Source organism: Canis lupus, chromosome 1 (assembly GCF_011100685.1).
Source record: "Canis lupus familiaris isolate Mischka breed German Shepherd chromosome 1, alternate assembly UU_Cfam_GSD_1.0, whole genome shotgun sequence".
Lineage (NCBI taxonomy): Eukaryota > Metazoa > Chordata > Mammalia > Carnivora > Canidae > Canis > Canis lupus.
Genome location: NC_049222.1, coordinates 101,420,428 through 101,435,042, shown reverse-complemented (window position 1 = coordinate 101,435,042; position 14,615 = coordinate 101,420,428). Strand labels below are relative to the sequence as shown.

Sequence of the window (14,615 nt, the reverse complement as noted above, 5' to 3'; positions counted from 1 at the left end):
GATAAACAATGTTATCGTAAATTTTTATACTCTACACCCACAAGATTTTTGCTTTTTAAGTGATTATCATTTTTTATCATCTTCCTCTGGTACTACTGCTAGAGGAAATGATGATAGGATATTTTGCTAAAATAGGCAAAATTCAATAATTGTAAGGATAAAATGGAGAATGGAACAAGGTTAGGTCCTAGCTTGTTTCCTTTCCTGTAAGTTGAGAAATGCAATTACTCTGAACTGCAGGAGGCCAAAGCACCTTTCCTGGAGCTCCAGCAACAACCTCTTTATCAGACATTCATTTGGAATGGATAATCAAGTAAATAGTAGTTTGGTTTAGTTCTCTACCACAGGAGAGAATATATTCGCAATATTTTTCTGAACATTTATTGAAAAAATTGAAAAAGAAGTATAAGGAGTCATGTACCTGACCAGCTATTAGGGCCAACTACAAAGTAGAGAAAGAGAAGAATGTATTTTTGGCACAGGAAGAATCAGAATAATAAGGAATAAAATGGAAGGGTCAGAGGCCCACCCAGACATAAACTTGGACATAATTTATCTCTTTTTCTGGTTACTCATTAACCTGAGGGATGTTACTCAAACACAACACAACCTTAACAGGCTCTGTACTCCTAGAAAGACTTTCCTGAGGATGCGTGCATGCTTTTGGCATAACTCCATAACACCTTATACTTTCCTTTATAAGTGCTTTCTTTATCCCTTTCAGCTTCCTTTACCTAAAATTATTAAATGTTTCACTTTTTTGTCTGTATTCCTGATGGGAATTAAACTAACATGGCCCTGCTCTTCCTGCAGGTTCTGCTTTCAGCAGAAGCACTTATGGACCCTGCACTGGTGAGTGTCAGGTGTCCTGGAACTTTTCCTGTACTCTTCCTGCCCTTGGTGTTTAGAGACTCTAAATAACCCCTTAAGCCCAGGTCAGAGGTTGTATGGAGAGAGATTCTCACTTTGGGCCAGCAACAGGGCAAGCTGTGAAAGATTGTCTTAGGGATCAGTATGTACCAAGCCTTGGGCTTGGAGGCAAGACTGAGATGCGAGTGTTAAGGGGAGTGTTCTAGGTCTCATAGGTCTTTGTTAGGTCTGCTGAGAACAGAAGGCAAGGAGATCAGAGTCAGGGTTCTGCTCTGATAGTGATGGTAGCAGCCACCCAATTTGGGAGCAGAGGAGAAATCCAAATCTGGCTAAGGTCTTCAGAAGCCACCCCTGATGATAGAATACACCAAAGACTGGGAGAGAGGGAGACAAGGGGGTCATTACTGCGGCTAGTACTGTGGTCTAGATTGGTATTCATTGTAGCTGGGCCAAAGTGGTAGATGAGGTAGGAGAAATATTTGGCTTCTGGATTTGTTTTTAATGTAGGGCTGACCTCAAAGATGACTCCATGGCTTTTGTAGGGATACATTTGGGTGAGACTATCAAGAAATTAGGTTTGGACTATGTTGAGTCTCATATGTTTCAGAGACTCCCACGGATGGGTGGCAAATGGATAGCTGGTCATACAGCTCCCAAGACATCCACACTGGCATCTGGTGTGTATCCTGAGATAGGACTCTGGATCTGATAGAGGAGGAGGCATGTTCAGATCATAGTGGCATTGCCATTGGAGGACAACGGAGGAGAGCTGCAGAGGATAGATGGCACAAAGATAGACAAGCCAGAATAGAATTAGCAGGAATGTAGCATGAGGTATGGGGAGAGGAAACTCCGACAGGTAGCCAGATTTTCATGGGAGTAATCGTGAGACCACAGCAATAATGGAGGTGAGTTGGTAAAGTCACACTGGTCTTTACTCACTCTTCTGTGCACTCAGCCAACCAGGCTTTTGTGGTGGTTCTGTCAGGAGGTCATCAGATTAGCTTACATAAAGTGTGTTATTGGGACATAGGTTGTACCTGGTGAACTGGCAAAAAGACATAATGTGCAATATAGAAGTGGAATGTGACCAAGGGTATTTAGATCTGCATGTGGTCTAAGCCAAGAACAAGGTCAGGTGAAGCCCCTTCTGTGCAGGGCTGGAGGCCATTGGAAGTTGGGATCTATTGCACTTGAAGCATTTCCTAGATTTCACACACAGACAAAAGTCAGTATCATGGGCCAAGTAGTGATGGGGATCAGATGCTTGCTGTATGATGGAGGTATGATCCAATGAGTAGAAATTTAAGAGAATGCTAGGCCCAACATGGTTGTCTGGGAGGCATGATTCTTGGGACTCTTAGATGTCTTGAGGAAAGGGATGGGGATCCTGCATCTCAGGCCCAGAGCTCAGAAGGCATCTGTCTGAGCACTTGCCTCTTTGTTGATACTGCTTAAGTTGGAGAACAAAGGAAGATGATGAGCAGGAAAGTGAGTGAATGTGGGCTGGGGTTTAGGGTAGTTTACAGGGTCCTGCAGAAGAGGCTGCTTATGGACACAACTGTCCTCATCATCACAGGGCTCTTTGACCTTTGAGGATGTGGCTGTGTACTTTTCCCAGGAGGAATGGAGGCTTCTTGATGAGGCTCAGAGACACCTGTACCGTGATGTGATGCTAGAGGTCTTTGCACTTTTTGCATCATTGGGTAAGGCCCCCTCACACCAGCCCCAGTTCCCTGGGCTGATCTGTCTTTCCTCCTCTTTCTGGGTGCCGAGGCTGGGGCATATATACTACAGCTCTTTTCACAAATAGCTCCAATCCTCCCCGTTCTGAAGTTCTTTCAGTAAAGGTTTCCATGCTACTTTTGTTTCCTGAGGTTGTTTTGGGGTTGGTTGCCTTGGTGCTGCCCTCTTAGCTGGCCTGTCTTTCCCTTAAAGGCTTGCATCTTCTAAATCCCATGTTGTCCAGTTGGAGCTAGAACACTGCATACATGACAAAGTTGATATGACCCCCAATGGGGGAAGATGTGATGTATAGCTGGGAATCCTGTCAGGAACATGACATGGCCTGGGCTCTACACTGTTTGATGCCAAGGTCAGAGGCTCCTCCTCTTTCTTGATACTTTGCCCACTTGTTACTTTTCCATTCAGAAGAGACCTGAGTGTATATATCCCTCCCCTGTCTTCTGTCCTTCTTTGGGTCCTCCACCAATTATCGCTCCTTCTGCTATGCTCTCCAATATTGGCCTGCACTAAATGTGTCCATGCCCTTAAAATAATACTTGAACACTGGTAGCCAAAGTCCTGGCAAGAACACATTTCGTAAGAAGTGAGTTGTGGACTCCGCCTCTCCTCCCCATGCCACACTCCATCCATGTGACTTTTGCCTGCTGAGTCCTCCCTGTTCTGTGACCCAGCCTTCTCCTTCAAACTACCCCATTCCGCCAAGCTCCTTTTGTCCCAATCCCCTGGCATTATTCTTGGGATTTCAGACACACATTTGTGGTCTTCTTCTACCAAAACTCCTGACTCTTCTCTGCTTTCAGGTTGTGGGCAGAGAACAGAGGATGAGGAGGCACTTTCTGAGCAGAATATTTCTGTAGGAGAGTCACAGATAAATTCTACCCAGGAGACATGTGTCCTGGATTCAGAAGGTGACTTACATCCAGCTGAGAGCCTGGAAGCAAACCCTGGCCAGAAACTGTGCGGGACACAGGGGAAGCTTCACCAGTGCCAGAAGCAGGACAATGGAGAGAAATCTTTCAGAAGGAACGTGAAGAGCTGCATAGCCCACATGTCGAGGAAGCCCTTCCCTGATCGCTCAGGCCTTCTCCAGCACCAGCTCATTCATAGCCAGGGGACACTACCTAAGAACACCAGCTGTGCAGAGCCCTTTCACAACGGACAAAAACACTATAAGTGCAGCGAATGTGGGAAAGCCTTCTGCCGAAAATACAGACTTGCTCAGCATCAGAGAGTCCACACTGGAGAGAGGCCTTATGAGTGCAGTGAGTGTGGGAAAACCTTCAGCTACAAACATATACTTGTTCAGCACCGGAGAGTCCACACTGGAGAAAGGCCTTATGAGTGCAATGAATGTGGTAAAGCCTTCAGTAACAAACCCACACTTGTTCGGCACCAGCGAATTCACACTGGAGAAAGGCCTTATGAATGCAGTGATTGTGGGAAGTTCTTTAGCCAAAGTTCCAGCCTTAGTGAACATCAGAGAATTCACACAGGGGCACGGCCTTATAAATGTAGTGAGTGTGGAAAATTCTTCACCTCCAACTCAAACCTAATTAAACACCGGAGAGTGCACACAGGAACAAGGCCTTATGAGTGCAGTGAATGTGGGAAATTCTTTAATCAAAGTCCTAGCCTCATCAAACACCAGAGAATTCACACAGGTGAAAAGCCTTATGAATGTAGTGAATGTGGGAAACTCTTTAGCCAGAGCTCCACCCTCATCAAGCACCAGAGAGTTCACACTGGAGTGAGGCCTTACAAGTGCAATGAATGTGGGAAACTCTTTAGCCAAAGCTTTGGCCTCACTCAACACCAGAGAGTTCACACTGGAGAAAAACCCTATGAGTGCAGTGAATGTGGAGAATTCTTTAGCCAGAGCACACAACTTTCCCAGCACCGGAAAGTTCATGCCACACAAAACCCTCATGAGTGCAGTCACTGTGGCAAAGTCTTCAGCCAAAGATCTGCTCTGATTGACCACCAGAAACTTCACAGCCCAGCCAGACCTTACAAGTGCACTGAATGTGGGAAAGCCTTTAGCCGTAGGTCTAACCTCATTCGACACCAGAAAGTTCACCCCGGAGAAAGGATTTAGAATGATATGGAGATAGCAGAGAACCAGCTGGGTGTTTAAAGTAACACTACTGCATATCTGAACATGTAGGGAGCTATGTTATATTTTCTAACCTTTCCAGGGCTCTTGCCACATTTGTCACTGCAAGTTTTTTTGTGGATGTCTCAACTTTGTATGCCTCGGTGGGGATATAGTATCATGGCACAGAATAGACAGTTTTGGCCTAATTTACATTGTGGCCCAAGGTCTCCTAGAATGGATTACAGGGCAGTCCTTTTTGTGTGACCAATTCTGTAATCCAGATGTCAGCATTTTCTGTGGGTCTGGAAGTCTCCCTGAGAGGACAGTTGTTAAGAATCATGTATTTTTTGGATTAGCTTCTCTTTTTCACATTGGAGGTCACATAATGCCCCCAGGCCTCAAAAAAGAGCCATGTTTGGTAGGCCAGTATCTCTGATTCCAGGCAGGAACCATATTCAAGTACAAAAACACTGAGTGAAATAAAGAGTGTGGAAAACCAGCAAACTGGAGGGTCTGTGATGCCTACACAAACATTTCCAGTCATCACAGCTGGCTTACAGTAAGGTCGTTGCAGAAATTCTGGAGCCCTTTATAGCTAACTGTTGTGTGACCAGGGCTCCTCGCTCTACAGTTAAAGGTGGGGGGAGAGGGAGTTACAAACAGAATTAGAAGTTCAGACCTATGAAGGCAGCAGGCATGTGACTTTTATGAGCAGTGGAGACTTGGCTCCACAGTTGACCTGTACTCCAGTGGCATTGCTTGCCAAGCTAGTGCAGCAGAGCTCCCCCTCATGATAGGGGTGGAGCTATAGAACCTAGGGTTGCCAAATTCCTACTTTCCAAAAAGGTTCAGATTTTTATGTGAAAAAATGTATTTTGTAAGGTCACTTAAAATTGGTACGCATTTAAAAAAGTGCAGCAGCTAGTACTGGTCAATTTTAACATGTGCTGACATGAAACCATCAGACTTCTCCATAAAGTGTGTTAATCTTCTGACCTGTCTGGACTCCCAGGCAATTACTATTAATATGGCTACTAGTCTTAAGTTGGCTCTTAAAAGGGAACCGAATTAACAGACCATAACTAATAGTGACAATCAGCATTGAATAGTGGGACCTTTTTTTTTAACTGCTGAAATGAAAAATGTGTGTTTAATACACCTAGCAGTGCAGTGCCCGAGTCTTTAAGGTGCTAATGGTTGCTCCAGTTCTTCTACTGTTCTCGCCAATTGAAATATGATCATATTTGTTCAAGTCTTTTTGGTGTTAGTGGTTTTAAAAGGTGTGCTTAAAAGGTGTGTAGTGGTATCTTACCATGAATGGTGTATTTCCCCTAACAATTCAGTTTGCTTCCTGTACCTCTTCCTCACATAAATATTTGCCAATTCCAGTTGTTTTGAGTGCTGCTAAAGAAAAAAAAAAAAAAAAGGAATCTAATAACTATTCCAGTTGTTTGTGCTGTTAACAGTATGATGGGCCACATACACTTTAAACTTTAGTTCCTGGTGCTAAAAATGAGGAGTAATCCAACCATTGTTTTTATCTTAACTAATTTCCAGCATTTGCAGCTGTGAGTATGAAAGTTGCCAACCAAAATGTGCCTTGAGAAGAAAGGACAGTAAAATGGTCTATTTTCAGCCAGCTACTGCTACACAACATAGGGAATAGTAAAATTCACTCAATGATGCGAAGGGACGACTTTTAAAAATATTACCATTTAAGTTCTCCTGACCTCTCCACCTTCCAAAGGAAGGTTTAAGCACTTAACTTGGCCTTAGTCCTGGGAGCTAACCCCTGAGCCTTTGGGAACATTTTACCTGCAGATAAACAAATACCTTTGCTAAACTACTTGGGGTCTTGGACCACCCATACCCAATAGTGTGTGCTCATTAATATGATTTATGGATAGTGGGGAGCTTAAGGCCTGTCAGCTTGACCTCTGGAGCAGCTGAGGAGACTAAAGCCAAGCCCAGAGGGACTCCTTGCCCACAAGACAACTCCCACACACACAACTCCCACACACACACAGAAAAAACCCAGAGAGATTTTTTTTTTTGTGCTGGCCAAACTTCATGGGTATTGTCACTACAGTTTCCTGATTGCGTGAGAGACACCAGGGAGATCTCTTCCAGCTTCTGCCCTTCTTTCCCTATGCTGAATAGTCCTTATCCAAACAGTTTAACTAACTATCCAAACAGTTTTCTAGTGAATCACTGAACCTGAGGAGTGATCTTGGGTATTCTAGAACAAAATTGATCTGTGTCTTAAAATAGAAGTTTTTCACTAGGGATCGCTGGGTGGTGCAGCGGTTTGGCGCCTGCCTTTGGCCCAGGGCACGATCCTGGAGACCTGGGATCGAATCCTACATCAGGCTCCTGGTACATGGAGCCTGCTTCTCCCTCTGCCTATGTCTCTGCCTCTCTCTCTCTCTCTGACTATCATAAATAAATAAAAAAAGTAAAAAAAAAAGTTTTCCACTAAAATTTAAATAGAAACTGCCCCTGAAATGTGGGTAAGTTTTGACACATACACTTCTAAAATGAACATTTTCTGTTTTAAAAATCCTTGAGACCTATAGCCTAATTTTCCATTCATAGGTGATTTTCATGTTCTACGTGCAAAATGGAAAGGAATGATTCTGAAACTCCTCCTCCCTCTTTCATCCTTTTTACCTACCATTATTCTATCTCACATGCACCCAATTTATGTAGTAACATCCTTGAATTCTTTAAAAATGAAGTACATTTTTTTTCAAAATGCATTTCTCATGTAATTTGACACCAAAAACAAGTATAAACTTTTAACTTCTTTATGGCTACTGAAACTGATTACCACAGTTTTGTGGTATAAAACATACACCTGTTCCTCTTAACTGGTTCTAGGGCTCAGAGGAATGTGGTCATGTAGAGGATAACATTAAAGTCCAGGCATCTATAGAGGCACAGGTTTTAGGGTCAAATCCTCATCCTTTACACCTTTCCTCCAGAGCTGCCACCTTCCTTCTGGCTCCTTGGCTCAAGATCACTTCCCCTCATGTTCATCAAAGTCAGCAGTTGAGCACCTTCATTTCCAGTCACCACCTTTAAACTCCTTTGTAGAGTAGTCCTCCCCCTCCTTCCTGGGATTTATATCACACTGGGAAAACACCTAAATATCAACGGTAATCTCAAAAGTTACATTTGCTAAGTGTCCCGTCCCCCCCCCTCCCCCCCCCGTCCACTAGACAGAAAGGAGAATTTATTTGTAGACATGTTACAATCAGCCATAAATGAAAGCAGAATTTGTCCCAAAAGTCTCAGGTCCACACAGCAAAGGACCAAAAGGGATGGTTTTGGCTTTGAGAGCAAAAGGGCAGGTCTTGCTGCAACCAGATGCCAATGGCTGCTCTAATCAAAGCTCTAGAACATAAGGTCTGCACTCCCAGCAATTGTTACCAATGGCCCTGGCCTGTGGCTTTCCTTGGTTTATGGTCCTGGGGTAGTAGGGGTGTCACCTGCTAGCAACTTAACTTAGCTCTCCCCCTCAATCTTTTATGCTTCAGCCTGTGCATTTCCTTCCTCTGCTTGGCTCTCCTAGCATGGAGGTTTCCAGGAAGATGGTGGTAAAGGCTGAGAGCCACCTTTGCAGAGTTTTGCTCCTTAAAGTTATTGACTCTCAAATGTGGTCAAGGGACAAGGATACACATCTTCAGAGCCGGTGAAACAGCCTGCAACACCATTGGTCTTAGCAGGTTTTTAAAGTCTTAATTCATTCCAAAATCAGGATATAGAAAAAATGTTCCATCACAACATGTAAGATGTGTCTCAAATCTTAACCTTTCAAAAAGGCTTGGCTATTCTAATTTGAAGTTAACTACAGTCATTGAACCTATTACAATGCCTATTCCACATTCTAAATTTTGCTTATTTCAACTCCCTTGAATAAATGTTGGTAGTGCTAAAACCATTGAGGGTACCCCCGCCAATGAAAAACTCAACACTAGTAGTAAAAAGAAAACCACTTTATTATAAACAGTACTGCAACACAACATACACTAGAGATCATAAATGCAGAAAAAGCAAGCTCATTTAACAGCCAACCCCCTAACAAAGCCTATCAACCTACAGGTCTATTCTCAAGCAGTAACTTTTCAGTCAACCATCTCGAGGAGGGCCACCGGGGTCCCAAGGCTTGGAGAGTGGGGAGAGAGCCTCTGGGAGGATCCCGGCAGATGGCTGGAGACCAAGAACTACAGGGGTGAAGGGAGCCCCCCCGCAAGCAGACGCACCACAAAACACCTGCAAGTGGGGACGATCTCAGCGCAGGGACAGAAAACAAAGGTGGGACCTTTGATGGGTTTTTTGGGGGGGATGCCAGAGGCGTTGGGCACAAAGTGGCTGCCGGCTGCAGCACAAGGTGGGGAGGGCAGTGGGGGCAGGGACTTATAGGTGACCCCCGCCTCCCCGTGAACCCTCCAGCATACCCTTCTCAGACCCGTGTTCCTCCCATCGCCCTGAGGAGACCTTCAGGTGCTGCCCAGGGCTCGGCTCCGAGATGCCCCCACTACCAACCCTGAGGTTGCCCTACCAGAGCGCCAGCCACATGCTACCTCCTGATGCTGACCCTGCTTCGGGTCCAGCTTTGTAGCCATGCACGCCCCGAAGCGCAGAGAGCTGGTTCTTCCAGCAGGTGCCTGGGTGGGTCACGGGGTCACCGTCGCCTTGTCCCAGGAGATTATCCAGGGCAGAGCGAGGATGGTACTGCCGTTCTCAGCAAACCCTCTTGACCACAGTCGGGTCCCACCGTCTACAAGCACCGGCTGTGAGGTGCAGGGCCGGCCTGGAAAGTGTCTTAGGGAGCTGGGGGTGAGGAGGGCAGCGAGAAAATCGGCCTAGGGGACGCACAGGGGTGAGGGGTGGGGACGGCAGCGGCTCCCTCTGCCCCCGCAAGGCCACCTCGGAGCTGGTCCTCCTGCATCGCAGGCGCGCCCAGGGCGGCATCCCTGTGGCTACTGGCCCCACCCTCACCCGGAGGCTGAAGGAACTAAAGCGGCCTCGCTCTCAGTACAGGGCCCTTCAAATGTCCTGCACGACGTCCCCCCAGGTCTGCGGCAGGGAGCAGGGTACGTAAGCCCCAGCTGCGGCCCTCGGGCATGGTGGCCGTTTCTGGGGCTCTATCCCCTGGTCCACCATCGCCGCCTCCAGAGTCACGAGAACTACCACGACCTGCAATAGGACAGATGTTCATTCAGATGGGTTACTGCTGCCCAGGGCCGAGCACCCACCCTGAGGTCCCATCACCAAAACCAGAGGAACACAGCACTTGGGGTGGCTGATCAGGCTGTTCTGATTAGTGTGCACCCCGGAGGGATCTGCTTCAGCTTAGCCCTAGAAGAGGCTCTTTTCCGGGGGAGAGACAAGCAACCAGTAGAACGAGATTGGGGTTTCTTGCGCCTTTACTGAGCACCAGCACACCCTCCTCCCCCGAAGCTGCCTGGACCGCAGCGCAGAAGCCAAGCATGGGGTGCCGGGCGATCCCGTCGAGGCCAGCATCTCGCACGGACGAAGGTCAGCCCACGGTCCAGTCCCAGGAGCGCCGGGCCCTCGAACCAGGATGGGTGGACAGGACTCCACCCGCGTTCCCTCAGCAGAAGGAGCGGTGAGAGAAGCGTCCTTGCCGCCCACACATCGCCACTGTCGAGCTGACAGTAGACCGACACGGAGGGAGCCTCGGGGGGCAGGGTAAGATGCCCTGGACCGCGGCCTCAGGTGGGCAGCGAGGCGGGAGGGACAGGGCGGTGAGGGGACAAGGGGCCTTGAGCCACACCCGCGGATTGGCAGCACCGCGGCTGTAAGTCGGCCACTGGGCACTCGAGAGTTTCAGAACCTAAAAGGGCCTAGTACGAAGGGGTGGGGGCTCTGGGCACCAAGAACACCCACATTGGCCTTTGTGACCCCTGCACGTCTGGAGGCTCAGCCCTTCCCCCAGCCGCCACCGTGCCCTGGAGAGCTCTCCCGACCACGTGCACCTCGCCCGCAGCGCGGGGCCCACATCATGCCAACCGCACCCTGGATGCTACCAGCTGGTGGGGGGTGGGGGGAGACCAGGGTGACATCCGCGCGCCAGGGCTGGCTGCGGGAGCAGGCGGGGTACACGCGGGTCCTTTGGCAGACGGAGAGTCAGCGCTGACGGGCAGGAAACGCACAGGAAGACTCAGAGGAACGGGTGCACACACCGAGAAGGCGGAGGAAGAACCTCCAATTCGGTTGTGCTCAGGCCAACGTGGTCTGAACAACAGCCGCGGGAGCTGTCCGCGGATGCCTGGGGCGCACGCCCGCCTCAACGGCAGCCGCTGAAGCAATCCGGGGATACCTGGGGCGCACGTCGGCCTCGGCACCCTCCTTCCCTGCCTGGTGGCCCCGCTGTGGGGCCACCCGGAGCTCCGCTCTGGGACTGTGTCCGGGAAGCACCCCCAGCGAGGTGGCCCGAGCCGGGCTCACTAGCCATCCCGCCAGGTCAGGGGCCAGGAGCAGCCAAGAGCAGGGGTCAGGGTGCTGGAGACAGACTTAGGGCCCCGGAAAGGAGACCGGTACGCACGGTCCTTGCTGGTCCAGCTTCCGCAGGCCATGCCCGGCCTTGGAGGCGGCTTCACAGTTCACGACAGGGAAAGCTGTGCTCGGCCCCCACCGAGGGCCCTGTGGGGTCAACGGCGGGAAAAGGCCTTTGCCCACTCGCAACGGCGTGCCCCCAAGTGGTACTCGGCATGGGGGTGGTGGCCGCAAGGGTGTCAGGGCCCTGAAAGTTGGGGGAAATGGTCTCTGCGCATCCCCCCAGGTCAGGGCCGGGCAGGGCGGCAGAGATGTCCAGACGCACGGGCTGGGGACTCCCTGTTGCCGGTGAGCGCACTGGGGCCCTTCAGCTGCTGAGGAACTGTGCTGCCTTGGGAGCTCATCCGTTCGCTGCTCAGATTCTATTCCCAGAAGCGGTAAAACTCCGGAACAAGGCTGTCGAACCCCACATCGTCGCCTCCGGCTTGCCACCGGGGCAGCCAAGCGAGGTGCCCACCCCACATGGGAATGGCGCATCTTCCTCACCCACTCAATTCCCGCTCAGAGGCACGGGAGAACAAGTGGTTGAGGGGCCACTGTGAACGGGCACCTGGTAGTGGACCTCGGGGAGCACACAGGGCGGCAGGTTGGCGTCTCCACCGCGGAGATAACCAGGAAACGAAGGGAAGTATCTGCTGGTACGAGGCCCTGACCCGAGTGTGGCCGAGAGTAGAGCGAGGCTGGCTGGGCCCCGCACCGCCCCTACCCCGGCGGGGAAAGGGGAAGAGTGTCCCAGGCGGCAGATATTCCAATATTCGTCTCCCCTCCGCCTGGAGCTGGGCTTAGTGCGGAAGAGGCGCTCCCCACCGCGGCGGGCTCCAGGAACCTGAAGGGTGCCCAGCAGAGACAAGCGTCCTGGGCCTGTTTTGGCCCCCAGCCCTGTGTCGTCGAGAAAAGATCGGTAGTCTGGAGACGGTCACCTGACAGCCCTGAACCATGAGGGATGGCAGAGCAGGTTTGCGAAGGCAACCAAGTACCTGCAGCAGGACATCACCCCCAACCTCCTGCACCACGTTTGGGAGGCCTGAGCTCACGGATGACTCAGGCGAACAGCTCAAACAGGAACAAAATCAAGCCTCAAAGCTCCCACACGCGATCTGAGATCTAGCTTCTTTTGCTAGCTGCCGAGACCCCTGACCCCGGCTACACAGCCACAAAAAGTGTCAATTTCACGTGAAAAAAAAATTTTTTTACTCTGTTCGGAGATGGAGCTGACTCACGGATTCCATGGGTTTCTTGTAACCGTAGGTCAACCACTGGTCCCCAGCAAGACCCAATCTTCACAGCTCCAGGGCTCCTGCGGCCATCTGGTTGACCCTGGAGCATAGGCACAGACCCCCCACGCTATAGAGGTTGCAGACCTTCTTCCCAGCTGCCCGTGTAGTTGGGGCCCATCCACTGGGGTCCTGGATGGGAGCGTGAGTCCCACGGAGGTACCACCGACCTGGAAAGCTTAGGTGATCCCCTTCCCTCGCGGGATGCCTGCGAGTCCCCGCTTCCAGATTGGGGCCTGAGGAGAACCGCAGAGGCACCCCCAACTCCCCGACCCCACGCAGAGCCGCGGGCGGCCCTGGTCCCTCAGCCTGGCCACCCTGCACACCCCGTGACCGTCTTCACTTCTGGATCAAAACAAACCTCGGAAAACCGAGCGTAACCGCCTGGAACCGACGCGGGTACGTGCACCGCCAAGGCCTGCCCTCTCCCCAGCCGTGTGGGGTGTGGCCGTCCATGCACGCCTACCCGTTGGGACCTGGAAGAACTTCCGCAGAGGAGTCCCCAACCACCGGACCCCACGAGGAACCGCAGCCGGGCCCTTGGCAACTTACCCCGGTCTCCCGGCAGGGTCCCCGCCGGCCCTGGGTGCAGGGCTCCCTCTCCCGTTCCCCCGCGGTATCGCAGCCAGTTCCTGCGGGCGGAGGACCCGCAAGCCGGGGCTGGTCGAGGTCCCTGCGGCCCCACAAGTCCGTTCTTCACCGCAGCTGCAGCCCGGTGGAACTGCGCATCCAATCTCCAGCGAATGGATGGCGACGACGCGCCGGCGAGACCGGGAGGATCCGGCCAGCGCCGCCGGCCTCCTGGAACCCTGCGTCGCGTGTCGCGACCGAATCCCGTCCCTCGTCGATTTCGTCCGCGCTCCGGAGGGAGGAAAGTCTAAGCGCGGCCCCCACCAGATGGCGCCCGAGAACCGCGCGAACGTCAGCGGGACGGATCATCACCGCGGGACGGCGAGGGAGCACTACCTGAGGCACAGATGTTGGAGCGCCTCTGTGAAACTGTCAGGAGGTTTATTTAGCTTTTCAAAAGGTTTGGCATATGTTTCCCAAGGGAAGTGCTCTAACGAAAGATTGGAGGAAATTCTCCTTTTTTGGCACTGAAGAGAATTCTTTTTTTATTCTTGATTTGCTTTCACACCTCCACACCTTCCTCCATATTTCTTCATATCGGTGAGATGGGTGGTGTGGGTCTACTCCAGGGGGACAGTTGTGCGATGGTGACACTCGTGGAGATACAGGAAGTGTGACAAGTGTGAGATTATGACATCTCAGAGGAACATGCAAACCCCTACACATACATCCTAGGGACACTGTATGATGAGTGAAGCATGCTGACACCCCTCAACAGGACTATGCACACACATGCATTTTACCATGCCCATGACAGAAAAGATGTGCAACGGACATGAGACACACAACGGGGTAGATACAGCTTGCACCAGGGACTTGTGAGAACAGAGGGAGGTGCTGACCCACCCTAGCAGGTATGAGGACACAGATGTACAAATACTGCAGGGAGACTTATGAGACTGGCATGGCATAGGTACACCCAAAAGCCTGGTGTGTGCATACACACACACATCAAACTATCTCCATGGACTGAGTGTGACAAGGTGATTTCAACCTGGCTTGGAGAGAACAATCACACCTCTTCCCCATCCTAGCCCCATTCCTGCAGGTTTGATGATGCATTGATGGTGGTCAGAATGGGGAACTGGGTGCACACCTTGGCACAGTGTGGAGACTCATACAGGTTTAAATACTGAATGTAAGCCTTCAAGGACATGTGATGGGAGCAAATCAACTCAAGCTGCAGTGCCTGAAAACTTAAACTTGGAAATGCCTGCTAAGGAGCACAGTGTGCAGAGGGCAGGGGTGGAGTCAGGGGAAGCTATAGGCTTTATTGGAGGAGGGTTCAGCATGCACTGAGTCAGTTTCAGGGATAGTGGACCAAGGGTGGTTGGGGGAGGGGAAGGGCCATTTTGGTGAATTATTAGCCATTGTTCAGGTGATTTGCATTTTCCCTGAAGGGAAATAATCAGGGG

General features: G+C 50.7%; 1 protein-coding gene across 1 annotated transcript in view; it reads left to right on the top strand.

Moving 5' to 3' along the window:
- LOC106558942 (zinc finger protein 773-like) overlaps window positions 1–14,615 on the top strand; it is an 87,418-nt gene that overhangs the window by 29,661 nt on the left and 43,142 nt on the right. Inside the window, 3 exon segments of the mRNA XM_038527588.1 lie at window positions 814–852; window positions 2,450–2,576; window positions 3,417–4,545. Coding sequence (XP_038383516.1) covers window positions 838–852; window positions 2,450–2,576; window positions 3,417–4,545 — 1,271 coding nt within the window. The 5' untranslated portion in view covers window positions 814–837.